A 16,511-nucleotide genomic window follows, 5' to 3' on the forward strand; every position below is an offset into this window, starting at 1 on the left:
CCTCTAGTGGTGACAGGGGAGGAATAACCTTGGTGCACCCCCAGGGTGCTGAAAGCACTAGCCTGCTTCCCTGGGACTCAGTTGGCTTACCACATGCTCTTTGTCACTGCTTCCTTTAGGCTGATTTGGTCTAGGGTGTACTAGCTACCTTTACATTATTTTTCCCCTTTTACAAAATACCTGGGCCCAAGTGACGGTGCATTGTGATGTCCACTCCAGCTGCTCTGGCAGCTCCAGATGGGATGTTAACAGTGTTCCAAACAGGTCAGTTTTTTTAGATGATCAAAGCTCATTCTTTTAAGTGGCAAAACTTTTATTATGTTGGAAATATTTGCTTGCTTGAAGGGTAGCCCCTGGTGCAGGGGAAGGGAATTTGAACGTAGAGACTGGAGAGCCCTGGATTTGTATCTGTGTCCTTTGCTGACTCTCTGACTCTGGGCAGGTTCTCTGACCTTGCTGAGCTGCATTTTCCTCGTTTGTGAGAAGGGGAAGCTGACATTTGAAAAGCCTCAGTCACAGGCTGATTGTGAGGGAAGTTCTGTGTAAACCCTGCAGTGGCAATGTAAATGGAAGGAATCGTTATCACTAACATTATTGTATTATGCCTGAATACTATGATGTCATCTGGGCTTGTTGAGTCTCATAGTAAGTGGCCCTGACCAGTTAACCTTTTTAATTGAGTATTTGGTTCTAACAGTTTTTCTGTCTCCTCCTTCCTAGTGAGATCTCACTTTTTTGCTACTCTCACAGTGCTTGTCATTGGTAATTTTTGTCCTTTTCCCATCTTCCTTCCCATAATTTACTGCGTCTAGTCTACTGTATGCTTGGAAACCAAATAATTAGGCTTGTTAAAATTGCACGTAAACTAAGATTAAGTAGTCCATGAGTATGGGTTCTTTTGTGAGTGAAACTACATGAATTTTAGTGTGTGGCCTTTGTGATATTTACTTGGAGGCCTTTTTTGACTTTCTTTCTGGATCTTATTTTGGATATATGAGATTGTCAGAAGCACGGCCTCCAGATGTCTACATTACTGTATTGGGATTTGTTTAAAATGAGGCAGTCCCGTAATATAGCCCATCCTAAACTTTCTTTAAAAACAACTATAATATATGTTTACACCTGTGAATATATTCATTGTGGGAAAAGAAGATAAGAAGGCTGAAGTGTCAGGGAAAGGCTTCCTGATTTGTCCCCCCTAATAGGTCTGCTTTTCACTTTAGCCTCAGGGTAAGCTTACTAAACCCCAGGGTCAGTCCCCAGGCAAGATGATGGTTTATGAAAGCAACTTCAGGTGCATCTTGCTTTACACAAATCTGATGTATTTGATTCTGGTTTACAAAACAGATTAGGAGAGAATTATTTGCTTTGCGAAGATTCACCGTAGGATTTTAAAAAGAATAATGTATATTCCTAGTGATTTAAGAACAGGATTTACCTGGCACACCATTCTTTCAGATGTATGCCAGTGATGTATAGCGAATAATCTACTGTGTATGAAGACTGGAAGGGGAAATCTTAGATGCTGAGTGTTGCTAACTCTGGAATGCCAAGTCCATGCATTACTTTAGGGTAGTACCTTTCTCATATAATAATCATGTTTCATTTCGTTTTGTGTTGATTACCATACTAGACCCCCTCTGTTAGACCTTAAGCTCCTCGAGGGTAAGGGATCATCCATTATAGATTTGGAGCTGAAAGGGAGTTTTGAGCTCTTCCTCTTATTTTTTCTATGAGGAAACTGAGGCCCCGATGGTTGAATGACTTGCCCAAGGTTATACCTAGAATAAATGGAAGAACTGGGATTTGAACACAGATCCTCTTGACTCCAAATTCAGTTCTATTTACATTGTGCAATGTTCCTCACTTTTGTACTAAATTTTTATATTCAAGTCAACAAACATTTAATTGTCTTGTCTCATTGTCTAACATAGTGCTCTACATATATTAGGTTCTTAATCTCTATTCCACCAAATTACCCAGACAATTGTCTTATAGAGATCACAGCATCTCAGAGTGACAACTCAAAGGCCTAACCCATACCTCAATGAAAATCCTTCTACAACATGACTGATCAGTAGCCATCCATTCTATCTCTGAGAGTTGGATTAAAGGGAAGCTTACTCCAGCCTAAAGCAACCCGTTCTCTTCTGGACACTGATGAAATGTTAGAAAGTCCTTCCTGCCATCCAGCTTAAATCTGCCAGTCTTTCTCTCTTCCCTCCTTTATTACTATCTCTGCCTTCTGGGACTGGGCAAGACAAGTTTAACTCCTCTGGCAGTCCATCCATTTGAGAGAGTGAATAAAAGGGCAGCACTAGCCTCTAGGCACTGTGAGATTTACTTAAGACTCGGAGAGCCAAAAGTTTACCTTTTATCTTTCATAATCCTGAAGAACTCCTATTTCAGGGTGTTCCCTTCCTCCCTTTTGGTAAACTTCTGGGTCTTTGAAATGATTATAAAAATGATCTTGAACCAGTAATATCAGGCTGTTGGCAGACCAACCATCATCTTGTCGGGGCACTGACTTTGGGGCTTAGTAAACCTTTTCTTACTTCTAATTGGAGTGTGGGATATGGTGTTCATATACCTTGGGCTTGTTGAATTTGTCTTTCTTTATTTTTAAACATTGAAGCCCCTTAACTCCCATCCATTTTAAAATTTATGAGTGTCCACAGACCTGGTGGGCTCCATGTTATATATTCCTTTTAAGTAGGAGAAAGGAAAAGACTCTGAATTTGGTCATTTTATTACCTTTGTTTTCTTTGGGTATCACTCTTGTCTGAGTTGCTTACTAATCTCCATAGCACTGTGCTGGTTCTCACAAGGTTCCATTCTGAGCTCTTATGGCTGCTTTCGATCTAGTCCTTCTCATGTATAATCCTGTGAGCCTCTGATACCTCCAAATAAATGGAAATTGCATGAACTATTCATTGCCTTCATGGTCCAGTGAGAGGTGCAATATGCATTGAAATCTGTTTATTGAAGCAGTAGCTGGGAGCCTCATGATGGCTTGAAGCTGTAGAGTTCTAAGCTACTGACTGTTTGTTCACTAGAAGGCTATCGTTTTGGTAATGTGCAAGGAAGGAAAGAAGGAAGAAAAGGAGTGGGGACAAGGGAGGAGGGAAGGAAAGGAGGGAGCAAGACAAAGAATGGAAGGAAGGGAGGGAAGGAAGGAAACAAGTATTGAAGTTCCTCCAGAGTGCTAGGCACCGTGCTAAGTGCTTTACTGAGAAGTGATTGCCAGGAAATTTCCCTGGTAATTCTCCCTGGTAAGTCAGGGAGAAGACTTGTATATCTCAGTTTAGGCAACTATATTGATATACTTTAATATCAGTGTACATCAAAAATAAATGAAGGAATAATTAGTCATTTAAAAAGAATTTTTATTTGTTCTTGCTAAAGCATTTATTTCTGATTTCTCTTAAATAGTGAGCTTCCTAAGTACATATAAGCCTTTTGATAGACTAACATTTTCTTGTGGCTTATCTGAAACAGTTTTTGTCGAAACTGAGGTTTTTCTTACTGTTTCAGAAGAATACTGGTGAAGTCATATGATCTTAACCTGTGGAAAGCTAGGACAGAGAATATGTTTTTCAGTACAGTTTGGATGTCTATTTGATAATTCTTTGGCAGATATGAATTTCTCTCTGATAGTCCATGAATGATTAACCTCTTCTTCTCTTTTCAGGGGAAGGCAAAGAGGAAATTGTAAAGGTGACTTTTGGAGAGTTAAGACAACGTGTGGCTTTGTATGCTGCAGCTATGAGGAAAATTGGAGTGAAAACAGGAGACAGGGTGGTTGGTAAGTGTCTCCTGTGCTTGTGGTTCCAGTGGGTTGGTGCTGAGGATGAGATATACTGGGCCCAGAACAAGCTCTTACTAAACTGACTTTGAGTCTTGGCAGAAATGTTATTTTTATGGAGAGGAGATTCTGCTTGGTCAGCCTGTAGATCACTGAGTGGTTGGCCTGGGTGAGACCTTGAAGATCATGGGGCAGAGCTCTCTTCTGTGACAGAGAAAAGAGCATTTCGCACAATGCCCTCTATCTAGTAATAGTAGTTTTTCAGTTCTCTGTATTGTTCAGTTGTTACAGTCATGTTCGGTTCTTTGGGATCCCATTTGTAGCCTGCTTAGCAAAGATCTTAGAGTGGTTTTCCATTTTCTTCTTCAGTTCATTTTACAGATGTGGAAATTGAGGCTAAGAGAGTTAAGTGACTTGCCCAGGTCTGAGTGTCTGAGGCTGAATTTGAACTCAGATTCTCTTGATTCTAGACCCGGTGGTCCATCTACTGTGCTACCTAGATGGCCTGGTATAAGGGAACTACATTCCTTTATATATAGCATAACAGTTTTTCAGCACCCTATTAAGAGTAACTGTGAGTTAAAACAACTTGTCACTTCTTTATCAGCTTGAGAGCAGAAGAGAAGTGGCTTTGCCTAGTGGAAGAGAAGTTATGACCAGACAGGAAACATCTAAGGGAGCGGCTTCATGTAGTGTGGATTGTTCTTGAAGGGTTCAAGATCTGTAAATACCTTGAAGGAGCTTCTGTTTGATTAGATGTAAGAAAGCATGCACATAAAAAACTTAGCAAAATAAAAATACTTGCTTTTGTTCCTGCTATTTATCCTTGGGAGATCAAGGTTTCTTTATGCTTGACTTTTACTTCTTTTAATACTAGAGAAAAACAAGGAACCATTTTGAAGACTGGGAGGAAAGTCAGTTATCCTGGGGTTTGTTCGTTTGGTCCTTTAAATATTGAATTTTTTGTGGGTATTTAAAGAAACCATTTTAGAAATAATTTGTGTTAGGAAAGATGGAAGGAAAAGTTTATCTGTGAGAAGTAAGAATTTCCAAATTTAGTAGGTAGCAAAGAAGTAAGTTGATTGCCTAGTACATACACAATAAGTGCTTAAGGAATATGTCTTGTTTTATTGATTATTGGTTTCTGGAAGGAAACTAGAGAATTGGGCCATTTCCCAGAGCAGGTGAGTTTTTTTCAGGCTCAAACCTACTTTTCTTGGGTCCATTCTAGTTAGTATCTTTTATGGTTAAGATCCTGGTTTTCACAGAGCATTGCTAGGCTAGAAGCAACTTAAAGGTGAGTATGTTTGCAGTGGCTATATTTAATTTATCTGTTTCAGGGTCTAAAAAACATTCTAGGAAGTAAAGTTAGTAATGTAGTGGGAAGGCAGGAGGACTGAACTGGGTGGTCAGGAGACCTTGGTTTTAAAGCCACCTTTGCCACTGACTCGCTAATGTGCAAGTCACATCACTTCTCTAGGACTCAGTTTACTTTCTTTAAGGCAAGGAAATGATATGGTCTTTACCAGTTCTGGGGTTCTGTGAGTCTGAACTTCCCTTGTCCTTAAAAAAACAAAGAAAGAAGGAAAAAAAAGAAAAATCTCTTTTTTACCTTTCCTGGGATCTGGATTACGTCCTTCTGCCTTGCCCATGGAGAATTTTGACATTCATTTCATCATAGTCTGGCTTTACCATTTGTATTTCTTGGCTCCATCATGAATATGACCTTTCAGAACTGTATGTTTTGGGGGAGGGGGAAAGTTTACAGGGAATGAATGCTTCCTTGTGTTGAGAAATTTGCTTCATTTTACTGCCTTCCCAGAGCAGGGAACCAGATGATTTAACTAAAAAATTTAAAGGAAATTATTTATTCTGTTTATTAGTGACATAGTAGGAGACAGTTTGGGAAAACTGGTTCCAGGTAGTGTTACTTAGGTCAGTAATATAATCTCTTCATAAGGAAGAAGAGACTTCTGTCATTTTTTAGTCACTAAGAAGCCAGGTAGGTCTTAAAAGACCATTCCTGGCCTGAATAATGAATAAGTGTCTTGAGTAGTTACTTCCTACTTTGACTTAAGTATTAGCTTAGTGGATTTTCACATTGGAAAAATGGGAATTTGTGGGTTGGTCCTAATTCACTTTGAACCAATGGGTTCTTTTTGAGGGGCATATAGGAGGCATATTAGTACAGTGTTTTTCCTTGAAGATGTATACAGTGAAATATGGTAGTAAAAAATTGATTTGGAAATGGTTTAACAAATTGTGGCATATGAATGTAATGGAATAATCCTACACCATAAGAAACAACAGTTATGAAGAATTCAGAGAAGCATGGGGAAAGTCTGTAGGAGCTGATGTAAAGTGAAGTAGGCAGAACTAGGAAAATGATGTACCTAATGATTACCCAATGCAGATGGAAGGATAATAAGAGAAAATTGAACACTTTATAATGACCAAGTTTAGTCTCAGGAAAGAGGGAAGAAAATGCACCTCCTTCCTTCCATCGCAAAGTGTGTGTGTGTATGTGTGTATTTGTATGTGTAAGTATATGTGTGTTTGTGTGTGTAGGGATGGGTTGGGTTAGGGGACTGTGGGTAAGGACTGTGGTACAGAGTCCGACAGTTAATTTGTTGGTTGGTTTGGTAAAATTTTTTTTCATCCTTATTATAAAGGATGGTTTACTGGGAAGGGGAAGGGGGCAGGTGGCATATATTTAGAAATTAGCGTGATGTTAAAACAAAAGGCATCAATAACTTTTAAAAATAGGTGATTCAACTGGCATTGAAAAACCGCCAAGTTTATCTCCAAGTTACACCATTGTTTTATTGATTTGTATTCACTACGGTTCTGACTGTGGAAATAGCATCTGAAATGATTCCTTAACTCTGTTTAGCCATAGCTCCCCATCTGTGGCCATTTAGCATGCCTGTTTGCCAGGAAACAAGGAGGGTCTTCCTTGTACATGCTAAGCAGGTACTTAATAAATAAATGCTTGTTAAATGGATGAGCAAATTCATTCGGAATTTTCTTTAGTGCCTCCTCTGTCATTACCTAGTAGTTACTGAGCACCTGCATTAGTGTGGGAAACACAATACCCTTGATTTACTTCTGACCTTTGTTTCCTATAGAGTGAGCTATACTTGGGGATGATATGGCCATTTTTTAATTCCTGGGTCCAGTCACCCTTGTGCTTCTGGGTAGATTACTCTGGATAAGAGCTTCTGGCCTAAGAAATACCTGAGCCAGGACAGGAGAGCATGGGAAAGTAGCCAAGGAACCACTCTCATGAAGCAGAGATTATTATTTCAGTGTATTCTGTAGTCATGTGTCCTGCTTTTCCTTGTTTCAGGTTATTTACCAAACAGCGTTTATGCAGTGGAAGCGATGCTGGCTGCAGCAAGCATTGGGGCCATTTGGAGTTCCACATCCCCGGACTTTGGAGTGAACGTAAGCAGCCGTCTTGGTGCTTTCTTCTGGCAAGGTCTTCCCTGCCCTAGGAAGGCTCCTTTTCAGTTTAAGCCTGTGCCTGCGCTGACATCTTGTGGCCATCGAAAGGGAAACTGTTTTAAGTCCATGTAATTTAGCTCAGGTTGATGGTTTTGGCAGTTCCTTACAGGGAAGCAGTCTAAAAATGATGTTGCGGGCAGGGGTTGGGACTCTGCTGTCTGCTGGGTGTAAAGGCTGAGCTGTGGCTGGTCTGGCCACGGGAGGTTCTTACATTTCTTTTTACTGTTTTTAGAATAGTTAGAGAGAACAAGTTAGAAGAATTTTTATTCTCTATTCTCCTCTTTTAAAAATATTTATTTTAAACATTCTTTTCTTTTTAAATTGTGAGTTCTAAATTCTCTCTCCCACCCACTGAAAAGGCAAGCAATATAATATCAAGTGTACATAGGAAATCATGCAAACATATTTCCATATAAGCCACATTTTTTTTTTAAAAGTAAAAGAAAAAGAAAATGAGAAAATGATACTTCAGGTTTTGCTCAGAGTTCATTAGTTCTCTCTCTGGGGCTCGATAGCATTTTTTCAGAATCATGAGTCCTTTGGAATTGTATCGGATCATTATATTGATCAGAGTAGCTAGGTCTTTCATAGTTGATCATCATACTACGTTACTGATAGTGAGCTCCTGCTTCTTTTCACTTCACTTTGTGTCTGTTCACATAGGTCTGAAACTGCCCCCCTTCCCCATCATTTGCATAGCACGATAGTACTCCATCACAATCATGCGACATGACTTGTTTAGCCATTCTCCAGTTGATGAGCATCCCGTTAATTTCCAATTGTTTGGAAAAGAGTTACAATAAATATTTTTGTACATAGAAACCCTTTTCTTTTATCTTTCTGGGATACATACCTAGTAGTGATATTGCTGAGTCAAAGGATGTACACAGTTTTATAGCCCTTTGGGCCTAGTTCCACAGTGGTCTCTAGAGAGGTTGACCAGTTCGCCACTCCACCAGCAGTTCATTAGTGTGCCTGTTTTTCCCTCATCCCCTCCAGCATTTATCATTTCTGACAGGTGTAAGGTGCTATCTCAGAGTTTAATTTGCCTTCGTCTAGTCAACAGTGCTGTAGAGCACTGTTTTCATATGACCATAGACAACTTTGGTTTCTTCTGAAAACTGCGTGTTTATATTCTTTGACCCTTTATCATATGGGAAATGGTTCTTATTTTTATAAATTTGACTCATTTCTGTCCTCAATATGTATATATTTGAGAATCCTCAGAAAACTTACTTCATTGTCTATGGTACCTTTTAGCAAAATGTGGTTTCCCTAATTATTCCTTTGAATTAGGTTTAGCTTTGCTTTGCTTTGTCTGAGGTCGTGATTGCTACCCCTGCCTTTTTTTTTTCAGTTCAGCTGAGACATATTAGATTCTGCTCCAGCCCTTTGTTTTAACTCTGAAAGTGTGTTTCTATTTAAAGTATTTCTTAGAAACATCATATTGTTGGATTCTGGTTTCTAATCCGTTGTTCTGTCTGCTTCTGGTTTTATGAGTGAACTCATCTCATTCATATTCACAGTTATGATTATTAACTGTGTCTGTCCCTCCATCTCATTTTCTTCTGTTTCCTCTCTCTCTTTTTGTCCTGTAGCTCCTCAAAAGTCTATTTTTCTTCTGTCTCCCCTAATCCACCTTCCCTTTTGTCAGGCCCCCCTTTCTCTTATCCCCTTCTTCTATTTCCCTCTAAGTTATATTTCCATATAGTATTTCTGTACATAACTGAGTGTGTGTATATATTCTTCCATCTTTGAATCAGTTCTAATGAGAGTGAGGTTCAAACATGGCCTGTCACTGCTCCATTTTCCCCTCCACTGTAAAAGCTCTTCTGTGCTTACTTCTTTTATGTGAGGTCATTTTCCCATTCTTCTTCCTTTTCCCTTCTCCTACTGCATCTCTCTTTTTCACTCTTTCATTTTTTTTAGAGATCATTGTACCGTAATTGACACCTATATCCTCTGTGTAAACTCCTTTTAACTGCCCTAATATTGATAAAGTTCTCAGGAGTTAGCAGTACTGTCTTTCCATAAAGGAGTGTAAGCAGTTTAACCTGATTGAGACCTGTATGATTACCCTTTCATGTTTACCTTTTTATGTTTCTCTTGAGTCTTGTGTTTGAAAGTCAAAATTTTTATTCAGTTCTGGTCTTTTTATCAGAAATACTTGAAAGTCCTCTATTTCATTAAATATCTATTTTTTTCCTTGAAGTTTTATACTCAGTTTTGCTAAGTAGGTTATTCTTAGTTGTATACTCTTAGCTCCTTTGCCTTCTAGAATATCATATGCCCTCTGCTCCTTTAAAGTGGAAACTGCTAAATCTTGTGTGATCCTGAGTTTGGCTCCATAGTATTTGAATTATTTTCTTCTAACTGCTTGCAATATTTTCTCCTTGACCAAGAAGTTTTGGAATTTGGCTATAATATTCCTGTGAATTTTCATTTTGGCATCTCTTTCAGGAGGGGATTGGTAGATCCTCTTTTTCTATTTTACCCTCTGATTCTAGGGTATAAGGGAAGTTTTCCTTGATAATCTCTTGAAAGATTATGTCTAGGTTTCTTTTTTTATCATGGCTTTCAGGTACCTCAGTAATTCTTGAATTATCTCTCCTTGTTCTATTTTCTAAGTCAGTTGTTTTTCCAATGTGATATTTCACATTCTAATTTTTCATTCTTTTGCCTTTGTTTATTGATGTCTCATGGAGCCATTAACTTCCACTTGCTCAATTCTGATTTTTAAGGAGCTATTTTCTTCAGGGAGCTTTTATACTTCTTTTCCATTTGGGTAGTTCTGCGTTTTAAGGAATTCTTTTCTTCATGAATTTTTTACTTCCTTTTCCATTTGACCTAGTCTTCTTTTTAGTGTGTTTTTGTGCTTTTTTTTTTTTTTTTTTTACCATTAGGCCAATTCCATTTTTTTAAGGTATTATTTTCTTCAGTATTTTTTTTTTGCCTCTTTTACCAAACTGTTAATACTCTTTAAAAAATTTTTTTGCATTACTCTCATTTCTTTCCCCAATTTTTCCTCTACTACTCATCTCTTTCTTTAACTTTTTCAGGAATTCTTTTATGGGTTTGGGTCCAGTTAGCATCTTTCTTTGAGACTTTGTAGCGGTTTTCACATTGTTGTTCTTTATGTCTTGGTCTTTCCTGCCACCTTAGTACCTTTTTATGTTCAGATTCTTTTTTTGTTTTTTTGCTCATTTTTCCAACCTATTTCTTGACTTTGAACTTTATATTAAATTTGGGCTCTGTTCACCTGGGGTGGGGAGGCACTCTTCTAAGCATCAGGTTTTTTCTTGCTGTTTTTATAGCTACTTTTTGGTGTTTCCAGGGTGGTATGATCCTAAGAAAGGTGTGGTCACTGCTCTTCTGGTCTGCACTCTGGTCTTGTTACCCAGGAAGGACCCACGGTCTTTGTAGCCGTAAATGCTAGGGTTCTCTTTGCCTTAGAACTGCAACCGGGGCTCCTGATCCTTTATGACCAACTCCTAGTGCTCCTTCTGCCCTGGAAACATAATGCGTCACTGTGTATGAGCACTGGAGTTGCCAAGCAGTGCCAGCAGAGAATCTCCTGTATTCTTTTTTTGACCAGTTGTCTCACCCCCTTCTCATCTCTGGGCTGAGAGCTCCCAAAGCTGATGCTGCACTCCTAGAGCTGCTGCTGTTACCACTGCCTGTGTGCACTCTAACAGGTTTTATAATTAGCCCTCTTGGAGTTATGGTTGATCATTATGCTAGAGTCCTAATTCTTTTAGAGTTTTCTGTCTTTACCATATTGTTGTCATGATATACATTGTTCTCTTGGTTTACTTCATTCTATATTGTTCATACAAATTTTCTCAGGTTTCTTTGAAACCGTTCCCTTCATCTTTTGTTATAGAACAGTAGAATTCCACTGCATCGATATACCATAACTTATCCAGCCATTCCCTAATTTATGGGCATCCCCTTAAATTCTCATTCTTTGCCACCTCAAAAGAGCTATAAATATTTTTGTCCATCCTTAGTTAGGGTTTCTTTTGTAGAGGACCAGCCCCTTCACATAATCTGTCTTCCCTCTACTTTCCCTTTCTCCTCTTTCCTTCCTATTTCCCTGTTGGGTACAATGCATTTCTGTACCAGTGGTTTGTTCTTCCCAACTTTCAAATTCAGAGGAGCATGAGTTTCACATATCAATTGTCCCCTCTCAACCTCCTTGTCTGTGTAGCTGTCTGCTTGTGCAGCCTATGTAAGAAGAATTTCCCTGCCCCTCCTCTCTACCAGTCTCCCCTCCTGCCTCCCTGCTCCCCTAATCAGTGCATTCCTTTTATGTCTGTCTTTTGTTCCCTTCTCCTAAGATCATCAGGACATAATGGAAGCATTCCTTGCTCTGATCCTTTCATCAGGACTGCCTGAAAGTCCTCTCTCTTATTGAATGTCCAGTTTTTCCTCTGAAGGATTATACTCAGTTTTTCTGGGTAGGTGATTCTTGATTGTAATCCTAGCTCCTTTGCCCTCCAGAATATTCTGTTCCAAGCCCTCCGATTCTTTAATATAGAAGCTTCTTAATCTGGTGTTATCCCGACTGTGGCTCCACCATACTTGAATTGTTTCTTTTTGGCTGCTTGCGGTATTTTCTCCTTGACATGGGAGCTCTGGGATTTGGCTATAATATTCCTGGGAGTTTTCATTTAGGGATCTCTTTCAGGAGGTGATCAGTGGATTCTTTCAATGCCTGTTTCAATCCTTCTGGTTCTAGAATCTCATGGCAGTTTTCCTTGATAATCTCTTGAAAGATGATATCAATTTTTTTTGATTATGGCTTTCAGGTAGTCCAAAAATTTTTAAATTATATCTCCTGGATCTATTTTCCAGATCACTTGTTTTTCCAGTGAGATATTTTACATTGTATTCTATTTTTTTATTTTTTTGGTTTTGTTTTATTCTTTCTTGATTTCTCATAAAGTCATTAGCTTCCATTTGCTCCATTCTAATTTTAAGGAGTTATTTTCTTCATTGAGCTTTTAGACCTCTTTTTCCATTTGGCCAATTCTGCTTTTTAAGGCATTGTTCTTCTCATTGGCTTTTTGGGCCTCTTTTACCGTTTGGCTTAGTCTGTTTTTTAAGGTGTTATTTTCTTTAATATTTTTTTTTGTGTTTTCTTTAGTAAATTGTTGACTCGTTTTTCATGATTTTCTTGCATCACTATGATTTCTTTTCCCAATCTTTTTCTCTACCTCTCTTACTTGATTTTCAGAATCGTTTTTGAGCTTTTTCATGGCCTGAGAGCAGTTCATATTTTTCTTGGAGGCTTGGGATGCAGGAGCTTTGACTTTGTTGTCTTCTTCTGAGTGTGTTTTGATCTACCCTGTCACCATAGTAACTTGCTATAGTCAGAGTCTTTTTCTGTTGTTTGCTCATTTTCCCAGTCTATTACTTGACTTTTAACTCTTCATTAAAGTAAGGCTCTGTGTTCCAGTGTGGAGGGTGTACTGTCCCAAGCTTCAGGGCTCATGCACAGCTGTTTTCAGAGATACTTCCAGAGGCCTGTAAGTTTTCAGGTTTTCTAAGAGGTGTTTACTCCCCTCCTGGCCTGTGCTCCGGTCTGTGAGTGACCACAAGCACTCTTTTCTGTCCTGGAACTGTAAGGAAGGTCTTCTCTCCACTGTGGTGGCAAGCTCTGCTATACTAGTGCTCCTCCTCGCCCTGGGACTGCCACCCAGGACTGTGACTGAATTCTGAGTCCTACCTCAGTGCTACCAAACAGATCTCTGTAATCCCCTTCTGACCAGTTGTTCGACTCCCTTACCAAATCTCTGGGCTGAAAGCTCTGGAAGTAGCTGCTACTGCTTCTGCTTCTGATTCAGTGGTTTTCTGGGCTGTGGCTGTGCTGGCACTGGGCTGTGATCCACTCTCCCCGAGGTGTGACAAACCTTTCCTGCTGACCTTTTGAGTTGTCTGTGGCTGAGAGAACTGGAAACTGCCACTGCTGCGACTGATTCACTCACCCCAAGGCCTGCACTGAGCTTGCTGCGTTGGCATGGTCTGCACTGGTCTGCGCTCCCTGGCATAGCAGACCTTTTCTCCAAATTTGTTTCACTTTTGTCTTTTTTGTAGGTTCTACTGCTCTAGAATTTGTTTAGAGTCATTTGTTGAAAGGTATTTCAAGGGATTTGGGGGGAAACTCAGGTGAATCCTTGCTTTTACTCTGCTGTCTTGGCTCCACCCCTGAAGGAGAGCCTTTTAAAAAAGTCTCTGCTGTGTCTGGAGACAGTAAGCAGGTAGAGATCATTGCTTTTATGTCTAGTCCTTACTTCTTTCATCTCCATTCCTTTTACTCATGGTTCTCAGATCTGCTAGATTGGGGGCTGCTCCTACTTGACTGCAGCCTCTCTTTTAAAGGAGGTTTTTGGGGTGTGCTGTTCTCTTGAGTACGCTAGATGGCAGCACCGCTTACTGCGTGCAGAGGGCATGGGCAACCTCATGGAGACATTGTGGAGTTTGCAACGGCCAATCTGTCACATCAGAATTTTCTCATTAGTCAGAAAATGTCAGTGATGAACACCTTCTTCCCAAGGTGATTTGATTTTTGGTCTGGGGAAAGAGCTTTCATTTTGCTTGTACGGGCCAGTGTCTGGCCTTGCTGAGAGACCATTACTTTTACTGTCTAGCTCTGTTAACTCTTTATTTTTACATCTTTCTCAGTCAAGTTTTACCATAGATGACTCTTTCTTCTTGACCCTCGTCTAGTCAAAGCCTAGGCAGTTGGGAATTCAAAACAGATTTTGACATTATTACTGTTTCCCTAAAATTCTTATTCTTAGCTCATAAATCTGCTGAATTTTTCCAAGAAATAGGGAGGAGAAGTCATTCACTTGGTCCCACAGAGAAGTGCCTTTAGGTAGGGAGAACAAGGCACATTAAGGGCCCTCTCCGCTTGTGGGTAATGAGGGTTGTAGAATGATTATTTCCTTTCTCCTTCTATTTCTTCTGTAGGGAGACCAGAATTACTCTGGAACTGTCAGGGCTATCATTCCAAAGCTCCCTCCCAGCTTTTCAGAGATCCCAGTAAATAAAAGACTGCTTCCCCTTGGGTGGGAGCAAGATACATTGCAGATGTGTCTTGGGGGAGGAGGGGAAGCATTGGTAGTTCTTCCTTCCTGATAGGCCTGATGTACTTTGGGAAGTGAGGGGTATAGAGTGGGGAATGGAGAAGTCATTGAAGGGCTTTCCTCCTACTCTCCTGTTGTTTGAATTGCCTGGTGCAAACTGCTTGGCGTTTATTTGATATTGACTTCTCTGGGCATGTCTTGTCTTCCCTAGGTAGAAGAATCGAGGCTCTTGGAAGGCAGGGACTGTTTTAATTTTGTTTTTGTATAGGAGCACTTGGCACAATAGCTGGCACATAGGAGCCCTTAAATAAATGTCTGTAGAATTGTGGGAGAAGTCATCTGTGTGACAAACATGGGATACAAAATAAGGCTGGAAGAAGTAATGGGAATGCCTTGAGTTGTTTAGTTACTAAAATATTTTGATCTGCCTTCCCTGATTATGGTTCATGATGGAGTAGAGCCAAGATGGAAGCAGGGAGGTGGGGCACAGTTCCTTAGATAAGACGGTTGATCGGGACACCCCCTATCAAGTCAGCCCCCGATGGCACAAAGTCTGAGAACTGTGAGCGACAGAGATGGAGAGGAGAGAGGAAGTAAGGACTAGATGTAGAAATACTGACTTAGGAGCAAGGGGAGGAGGGAAGCGGGGAGGGCAGGGCTGGAAGAAGGGAGGAGCCGCCTGATGGCTAGGATTCCTTCTTGGCTTTTTTCCTGGCTATTTGTGCTTGGAAACTTCTTATTCCTGTTCCAAATATTTGATGGCAAACTTCTGCATGTGAGGTAATTGAGGAAAAAATGCACATTTCTATGTCTGTATTCTCCTAAAGCATTTAAAAATAAGTGTTGGTATGAATTCCACTTAAGTCCTACTGTCGGACCCTTGTGCTGTGGAGGGGCCCTGGGTTTGGAGGCTGGGCTTGTGGCGGGTCCTGGTCAGGTTTCAAGTAGGGGTGGGCATATGCTGAAGTGTTGCTGTCATATGAGGCCCAGCCTTCCTGGGTGTGGAGAGTCTCATCTCCAGGTTGGCTGTAAGTTGACACATTTTTAACCACAGCAACTCTAGAAGGCCGTTCTTAAGCTCAGTGTAGTGGAGTGACAGTCTTCATTGGTGCTGCAGTCCTCTCACTTACAGGATCATGGATAGTGTATGCCACCATGCCAGGTGTGTGTGTAGGCCCCTGATATTGAAAGAATATCTTTTTGTGACATGACCACACACCATGACTTAGCACTGTTTGAATTTAGGCACTGTTTTCAGGTCAGAGACTCTGCTGTGCTTCTCAGGAGCGAGGGATGGTTGAACCAGGACCATCAGTGCTGGTTCAGTTCAGTTTAAGAAACATTTGTTAGGCCTCCTGTATTTTCAAGGCACACAGGTCTGAGGCATATTGGTATATTGTGAGGGAAGCAGCAGTTTGAATATAATTCTAGCCATTGAAGAAAAAATCTAGTTGAGATTCCTTCTTGTTCTGCTCCAAAAGGTTGTATCTGCTGCTGATGTTCTAGTAGTCTGCTTTCTTATTCTTTTAGCAGTTCAGGAAAATTATTCTATCTGCTCAGCATGTGGAACGCAGCAGAGCTCAGTGAAGACGCAGTCATTGTATTCGGGAGATCATAGGCAAGGGAGAACTGGAAACATGTCTGCTTTTGTATGCATTATGGAAGTGAACTTTCTGACTCATGGGCATGTTACAGAGCTTAAAGCTTAAGTAACTGAACTGAGGTGATGAAAACTTTCTTCTCCCAGCACACTTTTAATAATTTTTTTTGTTTCTTGCTGTTAAATGCCCTGTTTGAATAAAAGTAAGAATGCATTTTGCAGAAATTTATTAAAACACAGAAATCTTTGCTATTAAATCACAGAAAGACCATCTCTGGAAACCATATTTCATCTTGTACTGTAGCACATGGTATACGAACGTTAGAGTCTGATCTAAGAAGACCCTTTACTTAGTAGTATACTGATTCAACTCTAGCAGACAAAGGGCTTCCATCTTCATGTAAATGAACTCAGGGAGCAGCCACCCACAGATGGTCCGTCTGTCTTTTATTGGATATGCCCTGTGTACTCAGGTCTGTTTTGCTAAGCGTTCTGGGGGACACCA

General features: G+C 40.2%; 1 protein-coding gene across 2 annotated transcripts in view; it reads left to right on the forward strand.

The window, feature by feature from the left end:
• The window catches only part of AACS (acetoacetyl-CoA synthetase), a 76,417-nt gene that overhangs the window by 12,990 nt on the left and 46,916 nt on the right, over positions 1-16,511 (forward strand). For both annotated transcript variants that reach the window (XM_072600714.1, XM_072600713.1), the window contains exons 4-5: positions 3,692-3,805; positions 7,155-7,252. In XM_072600714.1, coding sequence (XP_072456815.1) covers positions 3,692-3,805; positions 7,155-7,252 — 212 coding nt within the window. The remainder of the gene's footprint in view (positions 1-3,691; positions 3,806-7,154; positions 7,253-16,511) is intronic.

This window comes from Notamacropus eugenii, chromosome 4 (assembly GCF_028372415.1).
Source record: "Notamacropus eugenii isolate mMacEug1 chromosome 4, mMacEug1.pri_v2, whole genome shotgun sequence".
In the NCBI taxonomy this organism is placed as follows: domain Eukaryota; kingdom Metazoa; phylum Chordata; class Mammalia; order Diprotodontia; family Macropodidae; genus Notamacropus; species Notamacropus eugenii.